We start from the raw sequence: 15,400 nt of genomic DNA, 5'->3' as shown, positions 1-15,400 counted from the left end.
CTAGAGTTCCGTGATTCAATTCATGCGCCTTTTTCTGCAGTTCACCTGAAATGAAGCAAAGATTGCATCATTCAGCTAGCAAGAAGTACTGCTCTCGTGAGCTGGCAGGTTCTTCTTTAGTAGTTGCACTAAAATTGAGGAACATTAAGGTTGGCTGTCCGGCTCATGTAAGGTGCAACTATAATTTGCTTATCCTTTTGTGCAGTTCCACTAAAATAAAGTGCCATTGTGGTGACAGTGACGGCTCATCTTGCAAAGGCTAATAAAATGTTGCACGAGATTACCAGCAGAATTTGACGGAGATTTTGGAAGCTCCAATCACCATTTTGTGCAGTTCCACCAAAATTGAGAGATGTTGCCCACGTGACATTTTTGTTGAACTGCACAAGACACTCATTCCAAAAAAAAGTGTTTTGTGCAGTTCACCAAAAGGTCACAATAGCAACAAGGTGAAATGGATATCCCTATCTGCACAAAAAGATAGAAAGTAAACAGTTGCTGGTCAATAAGAATATACGAAACATACACGAAATGAAAAGAAGCATCTTCATTATGTTCATGGAAATCACGCAAGGACAGTAGAAATTTTAAAAGTCAGCAATGCTTCATGTTACCGGAAGCATTACGATCAACAATGACATTCGTCAAATATGGGATTACTTTAATGATGGCATTGCTTGTTTACCAGATACAGTAAATCAATAGTAGCTAAAGAGTTGATTTAAGGGCATGGGTCCGTGGGGACACTAGGACACTCAGCAGCGTAAAGGAGCAACTTACTTATCGTACTGGGGAAAATAGCAGGAGTACCATTTGTAACACAGTTTAATTGCATCATATCAGTGGAGGCATTAGATTAACAATAACACTGGTTAGACATGTCCTTAAGGTATCAGTGTGATCGCTTCATTTTACATGCGCCCTTACATTAACAACAGCAAAAGGTTGGTATAAGGACATGCGACAGTGGACGCATCAGCACAATGTACCTACAAGGAGGCATAAAGTGGTGATGTCGAGTTTGTTCATGCTTTGTGAGGGCAGCAAATCTAATCCTGGAGACCTTTTACTATGTGAGGGCAGCAAATCTAATCCTGGACCTTTTACTATGTGAGGGCAGCAAATCTAATCCTGGAGACCTTTTACTATGTGAGGGCAGCAAATATAATCCTGGAGACCTTTTACTATGTGAGGGCAGCAAATCTAATCCTGGACATACTCTGTTGACTTGTCCACCAGTCGCCACATTCTATCCTTTTTTCAACCAATAATAGATCTGTTCCTTATCCAGTTTGTACTGCGTTTTCCCATTATTTCCCTTTTCAACCAAGAGACCGGTTGGGTATCCGGTCTCTACAACTTTCACCCTATTATTTCCTCTTTGAATCAAGTCCTAGATTCATGCTACAACTTTCCCCCTTTCTTCATTGTTTGAACCAAGTCCTAGATTCGAATGCATAAGGTAGCTTTACCTCTAATAATGCTAAAAATTTAGGTGGCTTTGGAAGAGCTGATGGGAGTAGAAAAAGATGGACATGCAGACACGTGGGGAGCTGGGGCAGTAGAGCAAGGCCGCTTTCGAAGAACTTATACCTGAGGGTCGTCGGGATGTCGGCGGCGGCAGGTCGGATCTGCGCATAATACGGCAGGCAGGAAGAAGGGTCGGAGGACCTCCCGAGCCGGCGCTGTGTCGGAGAGAATGGCACGGGCAGTGGATCAGGCCCCTCCGGCAGCTGTGGGTTTCCTCCCTCGCCGGTGATGACCGCGTGAACGATGCACCTAGTCCTCTACACACACCAGCCGAAGGGATCCGGCCGGATCTATGACCAGCGGTGAGCAGAGAGAAAATGTCGCTACCGCTGTCTTGTTTAGATCTGGAGAGGATGAGAGAATGAAGAGAGCAACACTTGTAAAGCAAGCGCTCAGGCCCCTGCGTACATATATAGTGGAGTGATTATCTTTTTCTCTCCACAACAAGCGTTTCAATTTGTGTACGTGGCATTAAAGAAAAGAAACTCTCAATTTAAGGTGACTAACTGTACGGCTCCTACTTACTACTAGTAGTAGTATTGTTCACTTGTGATCCCCGGCCCTCCATTCATTGAACAACCCCACGGGTGAATAAACATACAGTACTAGTATTTATATAGAACGAACAAGCTCGAACTATTTTCGCGTAGTTAAAAGTTGAGGGCGGGGCTTTTCCCGGGCAGTACGCGCGACAGTTTTCGCGTAGGCCGTTTGACAGAGAGGCGAGGAGGGTGAGGGAGTAGCGGATTCAACTTACTTACCGCTGGAAAGGTCGGGCTATGCGATTTGACGTCGCGTTACTGCTAGAAAGACTTGTGATATGACTACTCACTATAGTCATGAATTACTAGTGGTACGACCGGTGTGATGCCCCCCTTCTGTTCCGCACTCTAATCTGGTGCATGACACGTCGACCCGGATGCTGGCTCTCCCACATGTCGACGAAGTACATAGTAGTAAGAAGGAGCAAAGAATCATGCGGTATATACTAGTAGTACTACTACTCACGTCAGAGGCGTGCGAACCACAGCAGCCCAGTGAACCAGCAGTGCGAACCACGGCAGCCCAGTGAACTAGCAGTATAAAACAATGTGGTGATATGGCCATAAAAAACAATGTGCTACGGTCCAGACTGTAGCATGTACAGTACTACTCCTCTTTGTTTGGATCCCTGAGTTAGAGCTAGTTTGGGTTGAAATAGCCTCAAATTATCCAAACAGGGGGGGGGGTTAGTTTGAGCTATAGTTTGCTCTAACCCAGCTAAAAAAACTAGCCCGGTGGAGAGGTTCTAATTGGGTTAGTTCTCCTCGGGCCCACTAAAAGAGAACTAAAAAAATCTCCCCTGCCCGCACCAGATCACTCCCTCCGCCCCCCTCGCACGACTCCTCTCTGTTCCCCATTGGGCCGCCCGCCCAAGCGCCGCTCCGCCGCTCGCCCTCTCTCTCCTTCGGCCGCCCTCTCCCTCCGGCCTCCGCCACCCTCCTTCGGCCGCCCTCTCCCTCCGGCCTTCGAAGCTCGCCTCGCTCCCTCTTCACCGGTCGTTTTTCTCCCTCTGTCGTGCGCGGCGGCGGTGCATCTACCATGGAGGCCGCGAGAGCGGTGAGTTTGTTCGTTCCTTCTCTGTCTCATAGCCATATCATTGATCTTTCTTGCTCTAGCGCTAATTCTGATTTGGAAAAGTAGATCCTGATTAAAATTGGTATACGTTTTTGGTGCACGCATGGAATTGTTTGATGCTTCTTGAGGAGGTAATAGATCTTTCTAGAGGCCCAACGATTTAGTTCACCTTTCTAGGTATTTCAGTTTCAGGCTTGCATTATTTCTAGAGGCCCAAAGAATCAGTTCACCTTTCTAGGTATTTCAGTTTCAGCCTTGCATTATTTCTAGATGCCCAAACATTCAGTTCACCTTTCTAGGTAATTCAGTTTCAGGCTTGCATTATTTCTAGAGGCCCAAAGATTCAGTTCACCTTTCAAGGTATTTCAGTTTCAGGCTTGCATTATTTCTAGAGGCCCAAGCAGTCGTTGGCAAGTGGCCCTGCTACCCATGCCGGTGTCGACCTCAACTCACAAGCGCCGGCGTCGGAGGGGTTCCCGGGGCTTGGGCTCTATAGAGCCTTCCTCCAGAGCGACGATGGCGAGCTCCTCCCTGGGTGCGTGAGGGGCTCCGGGCTCCCTCCCTATCGTGAATGACTTCCGTGAAGAGTTAGCTCATGCTTTGTTTCATGGAGTGTATTTTTTTGTGAAGCTTGATTGAGGACTTGTATGTTTAAGTGGGATATCTCATTTGTATGGACAAAGTAAAATTTATCATGTTTTGCATGCTTGATTTGTAAAGACGGTTCGTTTATGTCAGTTGTGAGCGGGAGGAGGCCACATAAGAGCCGTCCACACCAACTCCGGCAGGAAATAGGGTCCAAAGTAGTCAAATGATTGAGAAAGAACATTTATTGTCAATCTAACCTTGCCATCCATACACCTCTTTGGTTTAGAGTTAGTTCAGGGTTAGAATCTGACTCTAACCTCTAACTGAGTTAGAGTTCTCCTCATCTCGGTTCATCACGATCATACTTTCCCCATTCATGTGTTTTCAGTATCCTGTGAATCAAAGAGGCCCTTAGACTGGTTTAGGTCCGGTCGTTTTTATAAACGTGTTATGTCCAAAATTTAATGAATGTGCTCCGGTCTCTATGAAAATAATCCGGTTTCATGTAGTAATTCATTTATTTATTTATTCTTCTACGGGGGGTTTGCATGTAATTCATGAGGTCTGAAATGTAAAGTACCCCGACATATGCTCCGATTCGTGCATGCACTACGACCCAGATGCTCTATGTCCCACATGTCGGTGAAAGGGAGCACGTGGAAATAGCCTAGGAGTACATATAGGAGGATAAATGCGTGAAAAAATATGTATGATGAAGCGTAGCTGCGGTTCGAAAAGGAGACCTAAAGTGATGACAGGTATAGGTCGCACGTACCCAACTAGTGGTACTAGACATACGACTACTTTTTCCCTAAAAAAAGAGGTACGAGTGCTCAGTACTCCTATTCTATCAACACGAGTCCCATATGAAAACAGCGTCCGTACTACAGCTAGCTCTTCTCCGTCGTTTCTCTCTTCTAATTCTAAACTCAGACGACACCCGGTGGGCGGGGTGGGGATTTGCCGATGGTCGGTTTGCTCAACTGCGGCCCCACCTCACAGTAAAAACGTTACGACTGGAATAAAAATGCCATATACTCCCTCCGTTCCTAAATATAAGCCTTTTTAGATATTTCAAATGGAATACAACATACGGATGTATGTAGACATATTTTAGAGTGTAGATTCACTCATTTTGCTCCGTATGTAGTCACTTGCTCGAATCTCTAGAAAGACTTATATTTGGGAACGGAGGGAGTACTATACTAATAAAACATTAAGGCCACAAGGCGATGCAGTTCTGGTTACAGGAGGCAAGAAGATGAGATGCATCCATCGACGACGTCCACCTCCTCGACTCTGGGCGCCGGCCCACCGAACGGCGGCTAAGTAGCAGCGGCTTTCGTGGCCAGGTCGACGTGCTTCTGAACAATGGCGTCCAAAGATTCCAGCCACTAGAAGAAGGCCAACATCTTTCTGTCCTCGCTGGCCTTATAGTGGCCTATGTAGACGATTTCCTCGTAGACGTGGATGTGCAGGTCGACGGTTTCTTGCATGGCGAGGCGCTGCGCAGCGAGCGCGGCCTCGAGGTGCACATTCTTCGTCGTGACCTCCGGCACCTGCAGGGCCACCAGGCTTGAAAGAGTTCGTCACCATGGAGGCCGATGAGGGTGGCAGGCAATGAGGAGCCTGGGCGCGTGGGCTGGAGCAGTACGGCAAGGTCGTTCGTTCGGTTCTTGATGGTGGTGAACTTGCGGATGGAGTTGACCATCATGTCGTCCATGCGAGAGGCGAAGCTGGCGTCGGCGAGGGCTACGACGCCGGCAGTCACCAGCACCGTCTAGAAATGCTGCACGGTGCGGGGCCGCAGGCCGGCGCCTTGGATGATTTGGCACAGCCGACTACCGCTCGCGTCCATCGCCTCCATAGGTGCTTGTGGCTTCTGGTCACTTGGTCTTGGATTGGAGTGAGCAGTGTTGCGCAGAGACTAGGAGTAGATGGATTGGAGTGGTGGGGCGCCTTTATATGAGAGTCCAAACTCTGTTGCATTCACATCGTGCTGGCTCTATTCTGCATCACCAATTAATTCCCTCTGCATGTAATTGAGGATGCATCATTGACCGTTCAACGTCTCGGGAACCGCTACCCTCTCCCTCCTTGGCATTCAAGCACCTATGGAGGCAACTGCCACTCACGTCTACCGCGTGTCAGGAGACGTCCCCGTCGATGACGAGGTGCCTATGGTGACTTCGTAAATTTCAAGATGATAGTACTACATCCTTTCCGGTTTATAGGGCTCAATTCAAAAATCTCACCAACCAAGGTAGATGGTGAGTGGTGGAACAATTTTTGTAGTTTGCAAAACCGCTCAATTAATGCGCTTGTTTTCCTCAAAAATTGTGTTTACCAATGCATTAATTACAATGCATGCATGCATAAAGTACATGCATTGGTCAATTTTCTCTTAATACTTGCATGCAATGATTTATTGCACCTTGAAATCTGAACATGTGATGGGGAACAACCAAATTGAGACTTATAAAATGGGAAAACTAAAATTTTGAGATAAGCCATATAAACCGGAAAGGAGGGAGTATGCCTGCTCAGTCTTTCGGAGGTGCTCATAGGGGTAGGGTGTGCGTGTGTGCGTTCATAGGGGTGAGTGTATGCGCGTGTATATGAGCGCTTGCGTCTGTACTGTGTTAAAAAACGTAAATGCGTGTCAAAAAGAGACTAGTCAGTACTACTATACTCAATATTGTGCACCGCGACCAAGGCGGAGAGGAAAACGAGAGAACTACGTATTTATTTACGGTGTAGATTCACTCATTTTGCTCCATATGTACTCCGTCTCGGTGTAGTCTAGTCACTTGTTGTAATCTCTAGAAAGGAAAATACTCCTTTATGGTTTACATGGCTATACTAGCAAGTACTAAAATAGTGGGCTCACATAGCAATTTTGTCTCATGCAAGAGCCTGGCTATATGCGTGCTCCAAGGTTCGCAACTGCCACGTTCGGGTTGCGCTTGGCTCTTTGCCTCTTCAAGAAGACGAACAATTATGTTACTACTACTGCTTCTACAGTATCGAATCCACTGCTGCATGTCCGTCCACCGCGAGCGGGAGGGATAGCTTGTTGTAGTACTATAAGCAAAAGCCTGTCCTCGTCTGCGAGCCACTGCGCGCATGGGCGAGGGAGAAGGCGTGTAGTAGTAAAATCAAGCTTCTCCTCATTGTATGAGTTGACGCGACACATCATAGCACTGGCCCCACATGGTTGCCTCTAAACTTGGCTGAAAGACCTGCAATGTACAATATATTTGCTGAAACCTCTCACATTTACCCCACCACAAATTAAAATATATATTCCTGTCTTGACCAGATGAGCGTGCAAACTACAATCACCAGGATGACAGGTAGGGCCAGAAGATTATTTTAATAAAAAAAGCTTTGAGATGGCCTCATAGCATGGAGCCGACCCCAACGATTTTAAGCTTACAGGCACGGTACACGCTATCCTAGACTACTCTACACATGAAACTGCCAAACGAGCGTCCGGGCTGCGCTTGGCTCCCGCCTCTTCGGGAAGTCGAACAATGATGGAGTACTACTGCAGTGGAGGAGTACTACAGTGTGCTTTTGGCCCTCTGACACCGATTGAACTGCTGCGTCTCCACCGCGTGCGGGAGGGAGAGCGTGTAGCAAAAGCTTCTCCTAGTCCTGCCAGCCACCACGCGCATGGGCGAGGGAGGGACGCAGCTTCATTGACTTATTGCTCCTGCCTTTGCGTGTATGACAGGTGGGCCCAACAGGTGGGTGGTCCACGTGTCATGTAGCCAAAGGCAGGTGCAGTTAAGACTACCCACAGTGGGAATAATATAGGTAGTAACATCACACATATCTAGGTTAAATAGATGATGTGGCATGCAATAAGTGAAGAAAGAGATGAAAGTGGTAACATAGCTAGTTACTACTAGTATGAGTAACATCACACATATCAAGGCAAGATGTGTCTATAGTCTAATAAATGAAGTGCTCCATGTTACCACACATATGTTACTCCCCATTATAGAGGTAGTAACATAGACTAGTAACATGGGCATGTTACTAGTCTATGTTACTACCCATTGTGGCTAGTCTAAGGCACCGGAGCTCAGTCCGCGAGGGAGAGGGCGTTGTAGTAATCAAACTTCTCGGTCTTGTATGAGTTGACGCGACACATCAAAGCACTGCACTTGATATATTTCAATAATTTGCGTTTACCGATGCATTAATTACAACACATGCATGCATGCCATGACTCTCCTTTTGATACTTGCATGTGTTGATTTAATGCACCTTGAAGTAGTATGAATATGTGATGGTAAAGCTTTATAATGCCCCGGCCCTAAAGCAAGAGATGGTTGTGCACGAGGAGGGCGAGATCATGCAGACGGAACAGGACCCGACGATGAAGCTCTCTGTAGTCTCAATGGACCTCACCTTGCTCCACTGCCCCTTGTGCCTCCGCCCCTTGAAGCCTCCAGTGTATGAGGTTCGAATACACCTCGCACATTCGGCTGATCGAGCAAGGTGCAGGTTTCTTGATTGATGTGTTGTTCGATTGATTTATGCAGTGCAAGGGAGGGCACCTGGCCTGCGCGGACTGCCACGTCGAGCTCCCCGGGAACCAGCGGCAGTGCCAGAAGTGCGAGCGCGGCGGTGCCTTCGACGTGCGGAACACGGCGGTGGACGCCGTCCTCTCCTCGGTGAGGGTGGAGTGCCTGCACGAAGGTTGTGGGCTCTACGTCACTGACCACAAGCTCACCGATCACCAGAGCGTGTGTCTGCTCGCGCCCTGCAAATGCCCCGTGCCCGTCTGCGGCTACGAAGGCCCGCCGCCGGCGCTCTCCCACCACATCAGCACCATGCATCCCATGCCCATGCACAGGATCCAGTACGGCAAGGTGCTCCAGCTGCAAGTGCCACTGTCGGAGCCACGGCTCTTGCTGTTCGCGGAGGAGGACGGCCGCACGTTTTTCTTGGTCGGCGGCATGCTCGACATCGGCGCGCTTATTGCCGTGTCGATCGTCTGCAACAGAGCGGGGTCGTCCCCATTGCCGCACTACATGGCCAAGCTGTGGGCGAACGACCCGCCGGGGGAGCCCAAAGGCAGGACCGACGCCGTCAAGGTGGAAATGGAGGTGACAAGCAGCAAGGATCCCGGTGACGTCGCCGTGCAGGAGCTGACCTTCTTCACGGTTCCACCCAAGCTGCTGGCCGGGGCTAAGCTGGTGTCCCTCCACATTCAGATTGACAAGCTCACGTACTAAATGATTCGAAAGTGCCTTCTGTTTATCTTAGTAATATGCTAATAGGGGTTAGCTTGGTCTATTTTAGCTTAAGAGATGGTGGGTTTTGGTGGCGATGCAGCAATTACTTCGACATCAGATTAGCAGTTAAAGTAATTTCCAACAGTCGAACGGATATTTTGTGTCTATTGGATATAAAGATCCTTTGGGTAAGAAGTATAACAACTTATAAGAAGTATAACAACTTATATGCTTGTTTGTTCAGGAAGTGTTGCATACTTGTGCGAGTTGACGCGACACATCAAAGTAGTACTACTACTAGTAGTACTCCCTCTGATCGTAATTTCTCTGCGCATAAGGCTGGTCATAGTGGGAGTAGCATACTAGGTAGTAACATAGATGCCACATAAGTAAAAATGATGAGGTGGCAAGTAATTAATGAGGATAGAGGCAAATAGAGTAACATAAATATGTTACCATCACATAGCGCTTTCTAATGCAAAATGAGTCTACAAAGTAATAAATGAAGACATCTATGTTATCACATATTGACACTACCCACTAGTATGAAGGTAGTAACATAGACTAGTAACATATGCATGTTAGTACTAGTCTATGTTACTATCCACTATGACCAGCCTAAGTCGAGGCGCAGATACCAAGGAGGGCCTGGTTGTGTCTATACTTGGACAACTCACCCTATTGCATGCACACCAGGCAGACGAAGCTCGTGTCGTGTTGGTGCCATGTGCGGCCCACACATTAACCAAAACCTCGCGCCTCCAGCTTAGCCTCCGTGTTTTAAACTTCTCAATCTCAAGGCCAAGGAGCAACATGAAACCTATGATAGAGCCAATCGGATGGTTGAGAACACTACAATTCGTAGCTGCAGATGCGTGTGTGAGAGAGGACGAGTGCGTGCGTGCACCTCTTCTCTTCCTGTATAGCATACTAAACTGAGAGTACAAGTGTATGTGGGTGGCATCGACCTAGGGAGCTAGAGATGGTGCGTGTGAGAAGTCCCGAGAGATAGGTGTAATGCGTCTGAAGAAAAGACAAGTCTATAGCTCGCCACGAGGCTATTCCTGTCGAACGCCCCACTAACCGTAAGATATGTATCCGACGGTGCCAGTTATTGCACGTACACAGCAGTAGAAAAAGAACTACCATTGCATATGCTACACCACGGCCAAGAACATGTGCCCACGTTACGCCATCTGGGAATAGTGCCGCACTTCGAAACTGGAACCGTTAATAAATTTTGAGCTTGCGTCTCGTCACATTCAAAATTACTACTACCACACTATATTTAATTGCAAACCTATTCACACCGATCACAACCTAAACGGTTTCCCACTAAGGAGCGTATTAGTACTCGGTTATAAATACTACTATGCCAAGATGACTGCACATTCCTCCTCAACTCCTCATCCACAAAAACAAACAAGGCATTCAGCATCCTTCCCTTGCGTCTACCATGGCTAGCGTGAGTTCTGGGTAGAGAGATTACCACCAGGGAGAGGAGAGCATGGAAGCGGAAGCACGAGAGCAGCCGACATGTCCCGCCGCACGGAAGTAGCAGCCCGGAGGTCCTGCCGCGCCACCGAAGCAGCACGGAGGTCCCACCGCGCCGTTGATGCAGCAGACTGGTCCGGCCGCGCCGCGGAAGCAGCAGAGATGTCCCGCCGCACCACGAATGCAGCAGAGATGTCCCGCTGTGCCGCGGCGGCCTTGTAAAATGTCTCGCGGGCAGGCCACGACTCTTACAGGCGCATGCATGCGATCGTCCATAGCCAGATGGATCAGATCTCCGGCTGGGCAAGGTTGCAGGACGACATGAAAGCCTCGTTTGAACAGGCTACCGGCGTCATCCGGCAACTAAGGAAGGGCAATGAGAGGCTCCGGGCTGAGCGCGACCTGCGGAGGGCGAAGATCGTCCGAAGTGCAGAGCAGCATGATGAGACCAGTTCCTTGTTGAAGAGGACCGGCGTCATCGTCAAGAAACTTATGGACGAGAATGACATGCTCCGCATCGAGCGCCAAAGGCTGGTGGAGGAATCCATGATTGCTATCAAGCAGCGTCTTGAGGACACGACATAGCTCATTGCCGCTCGCCGCAGAGACTAGTTCCCGGGGCCTGCAGCAACGCATCAAGAAAGTAGAGATTAGTGAGCCAGATCGTTGTCTTCCTTCTTCTTTTGCCCTTGTGTATTTCGGGCGTAGCCGCATGTGGCTTTTTAAATTATGTTCCTAATTATGTAAGACAATTATTATCCACCGTAGTCGTCCTTATATATTCATCAGTCTTGCTATAAGTCGAAGTAGATGCTATGTAGGTCCGTCGGATCTTACATCAAGATCCGTGCAAAATTTTCTTTTCATATGTTCTTTTTTCTCTCTTAAATCTCAGTCGAGTGAGACATATCCACGCCATTAAATAGAGGCTCGGGCACCATTAATGGAGACCTTGGGAGAGAGGTGGACGGCAGATGGAGGTCAAAGGGCTCTCCTCTCGATAAGCATGCGCAGGGGTCTGATCGCACGCCTCCCGTACTCAAATAGCTACCCTGCACGTCGCCTCCTAGCTAATAAAAAAGGGGACGCGTGGCGGCACGTAAATGGTAAATAGAACACCCACGGTTTCAATAATACTTGTGTTTCCGACTGTAATGTGACAACACTTGTTCCAAAATGACTTTGTTGATTGTTAATGTGTGCGCCTTTGCAAATCAGACAGCAAAATTACCACATCATGTCGGTGCCATGTCATGACACCAAGCCAAGTTTCATGATTTTCATGCGTGTTTTGGATTTACAGGAATTAAAAAAACCAAGTTTCTCAATGTTTCCAGCCGAGCCACGACGCCCAAATGTTTGAATTTCATTCCCATTTCTTGCATGGGACCTAGAAATTTACTCGAGGACACACATGTGATTTTTCAACCAAGTTTGGTGCACTGGAGCATGTGCTTGTATTTCAAATTTGAATTATGCACACAAAGGTGACACGTTCCCTCTTAGAACCACGAGCCTTCTTGAGACAAGCTCTGGTTTGCAAGAAGCTTATACCAAAACTTGTTCCTATTTTGCCAATTTTTTTACCACAGCATGGTAGTACCATGACATGACACCATGCCAAGTTTCATGATTTTCAGGCATGTTTTGGATGTACAAGAATTTTAAAACCAAGTTTCTCAATGTTCTCGGCCGAGCCACGATGCCCAGATGTTTGGATTTCATTCCCATTTCTTGCATGGGACCTAGAAATTCACCCGAGGACACACATGTGATTTTTCAACCAACTTTGGTGCACGGGAGCATGTGCTTGTAGTTCAAATTTGAATTATGCACATTAAATGACTAGAAACTCAATTAATGTATAAAAAAGGCCAAACGAACCCGGAATAATTCCAAAATTTCACAGGGCACTCATGTAGTTCTATGTTGCCTCTGTAAAGAAACTCAAGGGGGGCAGCGTATATTGTTTCGCACTCAAAGGTGACACGTTCCCTCTCAGAACCATGAGCCTTCTTGAGAGAAGCTCCGGTTTGCAAGAAGCTTATACCAAAATTTGTTCCTATTCGGCCAAATTTTTTACCATAGCATGGTAGTACCATGACATGACACCATGCCAAGTTTCATGATTTTCAGGCGTGTTTTGGATTTACAAGAATTTTAAAACCAAGTTTCTCAATGTTCTCGGCCGAGCCACGATGCCCAGATGTTTGAATTTCATTCCCATTTCATTCATGGGACCTAGAAATTCACCCGAGTACACACATGTGATTTTTCAACCAACTTTGGTGCACGGCAGCATGTGCTTGTAGTTCAAATTTGTATTATGCACATTAAATGACCAGAAACTCAGTTAATGTATAAAAAAGGCCAAACGAACCCAGAATAATTCCAAAATTTAACAGGGCACTCATGTAATTCTATGTTGCCTCTGTAAAGAAACTCAAGGGGGGCAGCGTATATCATTTCACACTCAAAGGTGACATGTTCCCTCTCAGAACCATGAGCCTTCTTGAGAGAAGCTCCAGTTTGCAAGAAGCTTATACCAAAACTTGTTCCAAATCGGCCCAATTTTTACCACAACACGTTAGTGCCATGACATGACACCATGCCAAGTTTCATGATTTCCAGGCGAGTTTTGGATTTACATGAATTTAAAAACAAAGTTTCTCGATGTTCTCGGCCGAGTCACGACGCCCAGATGTTTGAATTCCATTCCCATTTCTTGCATGGGACCTAGAAATTCACCCAAGGACACACATGTGATTTTTCAACCAACTTTGGTGCACCGGAGCATGTGCTTGCAGTTCAAATTTGGATTATGCACGTTAAATGTCCAAAAACTCAATTAATGTATAAAAAAGGCCAAACGAACCCGGAATAATTCCAAAATTTAACAGGGCACTCATATAGTTCTATGTTGCCTCTGTAAAGAAAATCAGGGGGGAGGCAGCGTATATCGTTTCGCACACAAAGGTGACACGTTCCCTCTCGGAACCACAAGGCTTGTTGAGAGAATCTCCGGTTTTGCAGGAAGCTTATACCAAAACTTGTCCCAATTCAGCCAAAAATTATACATATGATTATAAACCTCAAGGTCACCTAACGATATATTCGAATTCAACATAACGTGGATTCAAAAATTGAAATTCAAGATCCTAGCATTTGTAATCATATAAAAAGGGAGATGACTCTTTCTTTTGGTGGGAATTGATTTGTTGTTGTTGTTGAGGGAAGTGCGGATTGATTTCGTACTGTACAGGGTAATCTTGTTCTCCCGATTTTTTTTACATTTTTCTTGTAGTTTTTCAATGACATTTATAGCAATATAGTAAAAGGGGACATGACTCTCTTGTGTCTTGTATGAATTGTTTTTTTGTACACGTTAAGTTTGTTCTGCCGAACAAGGAATCCGCGCCTTGTTATCCCAAAATTTTCAAGCTCGAGTATCTTTTGTCTCATTTGCTTTGAAACTCCCGCCTTTTCAACCCGCGCCGCGCCTTGTTATCCTGAAATTTCGACGGGCGCGAAAACTCCCTCCTCATCCGAGATCGGTCCTGCAGCCCAGACACGCGAAATCCCCCTTCTACCCCTCAGTCGGAAATGCCGGCTCGATGTTGCGGTGTCAAAAACGGTGGCGGTACGCTGGTAACTTACCCTACATTTTGGACAAGCGCGTCCATAAGCCATGGCTCCCCCTACCTTCCCCTTCATCCCCCCATTCATACACCAAGGCCGCCAAAACCCACGAAACCCCATGCTCCTCGGTCGGCCTCCTGACTGTCGCCCAGCCGGAGACTCTTCCCCGACGACGTCGTCCACCACAACAGCTCGTCGTCCCTCATCCACCGCACCGGATGAGGATCCATCGTCGACCTCGTTGTCCCGCCGGATCAGCCGCCCCGTCATCCACCTCCATCCCCACAACACCGTCTTGACCTGCCCCTCCAGAACCGCAGCACCCTCACCAATTCCTCCGATGAAGCCGAGGCCAACTCGGCGCCACCAAGGAGGTTCTGCACTCACTGCTGCATTTTATCTTTTATTTGATCTCACGGGGCTGCCGGTGCTCGTTACCGAGCAGCCATGGCGGGTCTCCATCGACGGTGCCGTCAACGGCCACTTCATCTGTGGCGTCTCTCCCTCATGTCGTTGCTTCCTCGGCGGCGACTTCCACAACGACACTAGCTGCATCGGCTCCAGCTCTCGCTCGCGCTGCTGCTGCTGCTGCTCCGGCTCTCACTCGTGCTGCGGCTCTGTTCTTGCTGTCGGTCGCGCTGCTACACTGCTCTTGCTTTCGTTCGTGCTACTGCTCTGCTCTACTATTGCTGTCGGTCGCGCTGCTGCTCCGCTCTTGCTCTTGTTCATGCTGCTGCTCTGCTCTTGCTCTCGCTCGCGCTGCTACTGCTGCTGCACAACCTCCGGTAGCTACAGGAGTTGATGCTTTAGCACTCGCTCGCGGTTCTGCTGCACGACTTGCTCTCTGCTAGTGTGTTCCCTGCTCGAGCGTCTGCTGATTTAGATAACTGCTTCTCTGCTACTAGTGCTCGAACGCCCTAAACATCTATTGCAATGCTCTTCTACTAGTTCAATCAGTTTCGATAGTAAAATTCAGTTTCGACTGTAAAGTTCAGTTTCTTCAGTTAAGTTCAGAGTAAATAGTATTTACAGCATCTGTCGGAGCGGCCATGGCGCGGCTGATGCGTTTTACATCTAGCACTTTTTGCTGATGTCCTTTACATCATCTATTGCAGATGATATTAGAGTCCCACTTCAGGTTAACGTTGTCTGTCTTGTCCCGCTTCAGACTCGCCGTCGTACACCTCACCGGAGCTGCTCCAACGACGGAACCGTATATCACAGCGGAGGAGTACCCTTGGCGCCGTTTCCAGAGGCCTCAGATCTTCTTCCCCACCTCT

At 47.7% G+C, this 15,400-nt stretch overlaps 1 protein-coding gene across 1 annotated transcript; it reads left to right on the top strand.

The window, feature by feature from the left end:
• The first annotated feature begins 8,125 nt into the window (after nucleotides 1-8,125).
• Nucleotides 8,126-8,987, top strand: LOC141042861 (E3 ubiquitin-protein ligase SINA-like 10). Its single transcript, XM_073511766.1, has 2 exons — nucleotides 8,126-8,209; nucleotides 8,292-8,987. The coding sequence occupies exons 1-2, from the start codon at nucleotides 8,126-8,128 to the stop codon at nucleotides 8,985-8,987; spliced, it is 780 nt and encodes a 259-aa protein (XP_073367867.1).
• The last annotated feature ends 6,413 nt before the right edge of the window (nucleotides 8,988-15,400 follow it).

This window comes from Aegilops tauschii, chromosome 3, assembly GCF_002575655.3.
Source record: "Aegilops tauschii subsp. strangulata cultivar AL8/78 chromosome 3, Aet v6.0, whole genome shotgun sequence".
NCBI lineage: Eukaryota > Viridiplantae > Streptophyta > Magnoliopsida > Poales > Poaceae > Aegilops > Aegilops tauschii.
The sequence above is the reverse complement of the archived record's forward strand: the minus strand, read 5'-3'. Positions and strand labels throughout refer to the sequence as shown.

What these genes read in the sequence shown, in the direction of transcription:
- LOC141042861 (XM_073511766.1), top strand. Translation starts at nt 8,126, where the DNA reads ATGAAGCTCTCTGTAGTCTCAATGGACCTCACCTTGCTCCACTGCCCC. An exon ending in TGAAGCCTCCAGTGTATGAG is followed by an intron (nt 8,210 to 8,291) that starts GTTCGAATACAC and finishes TGATTTATGCAG; the next exon opens with TGCAAGGGAGGGCACCTGGC.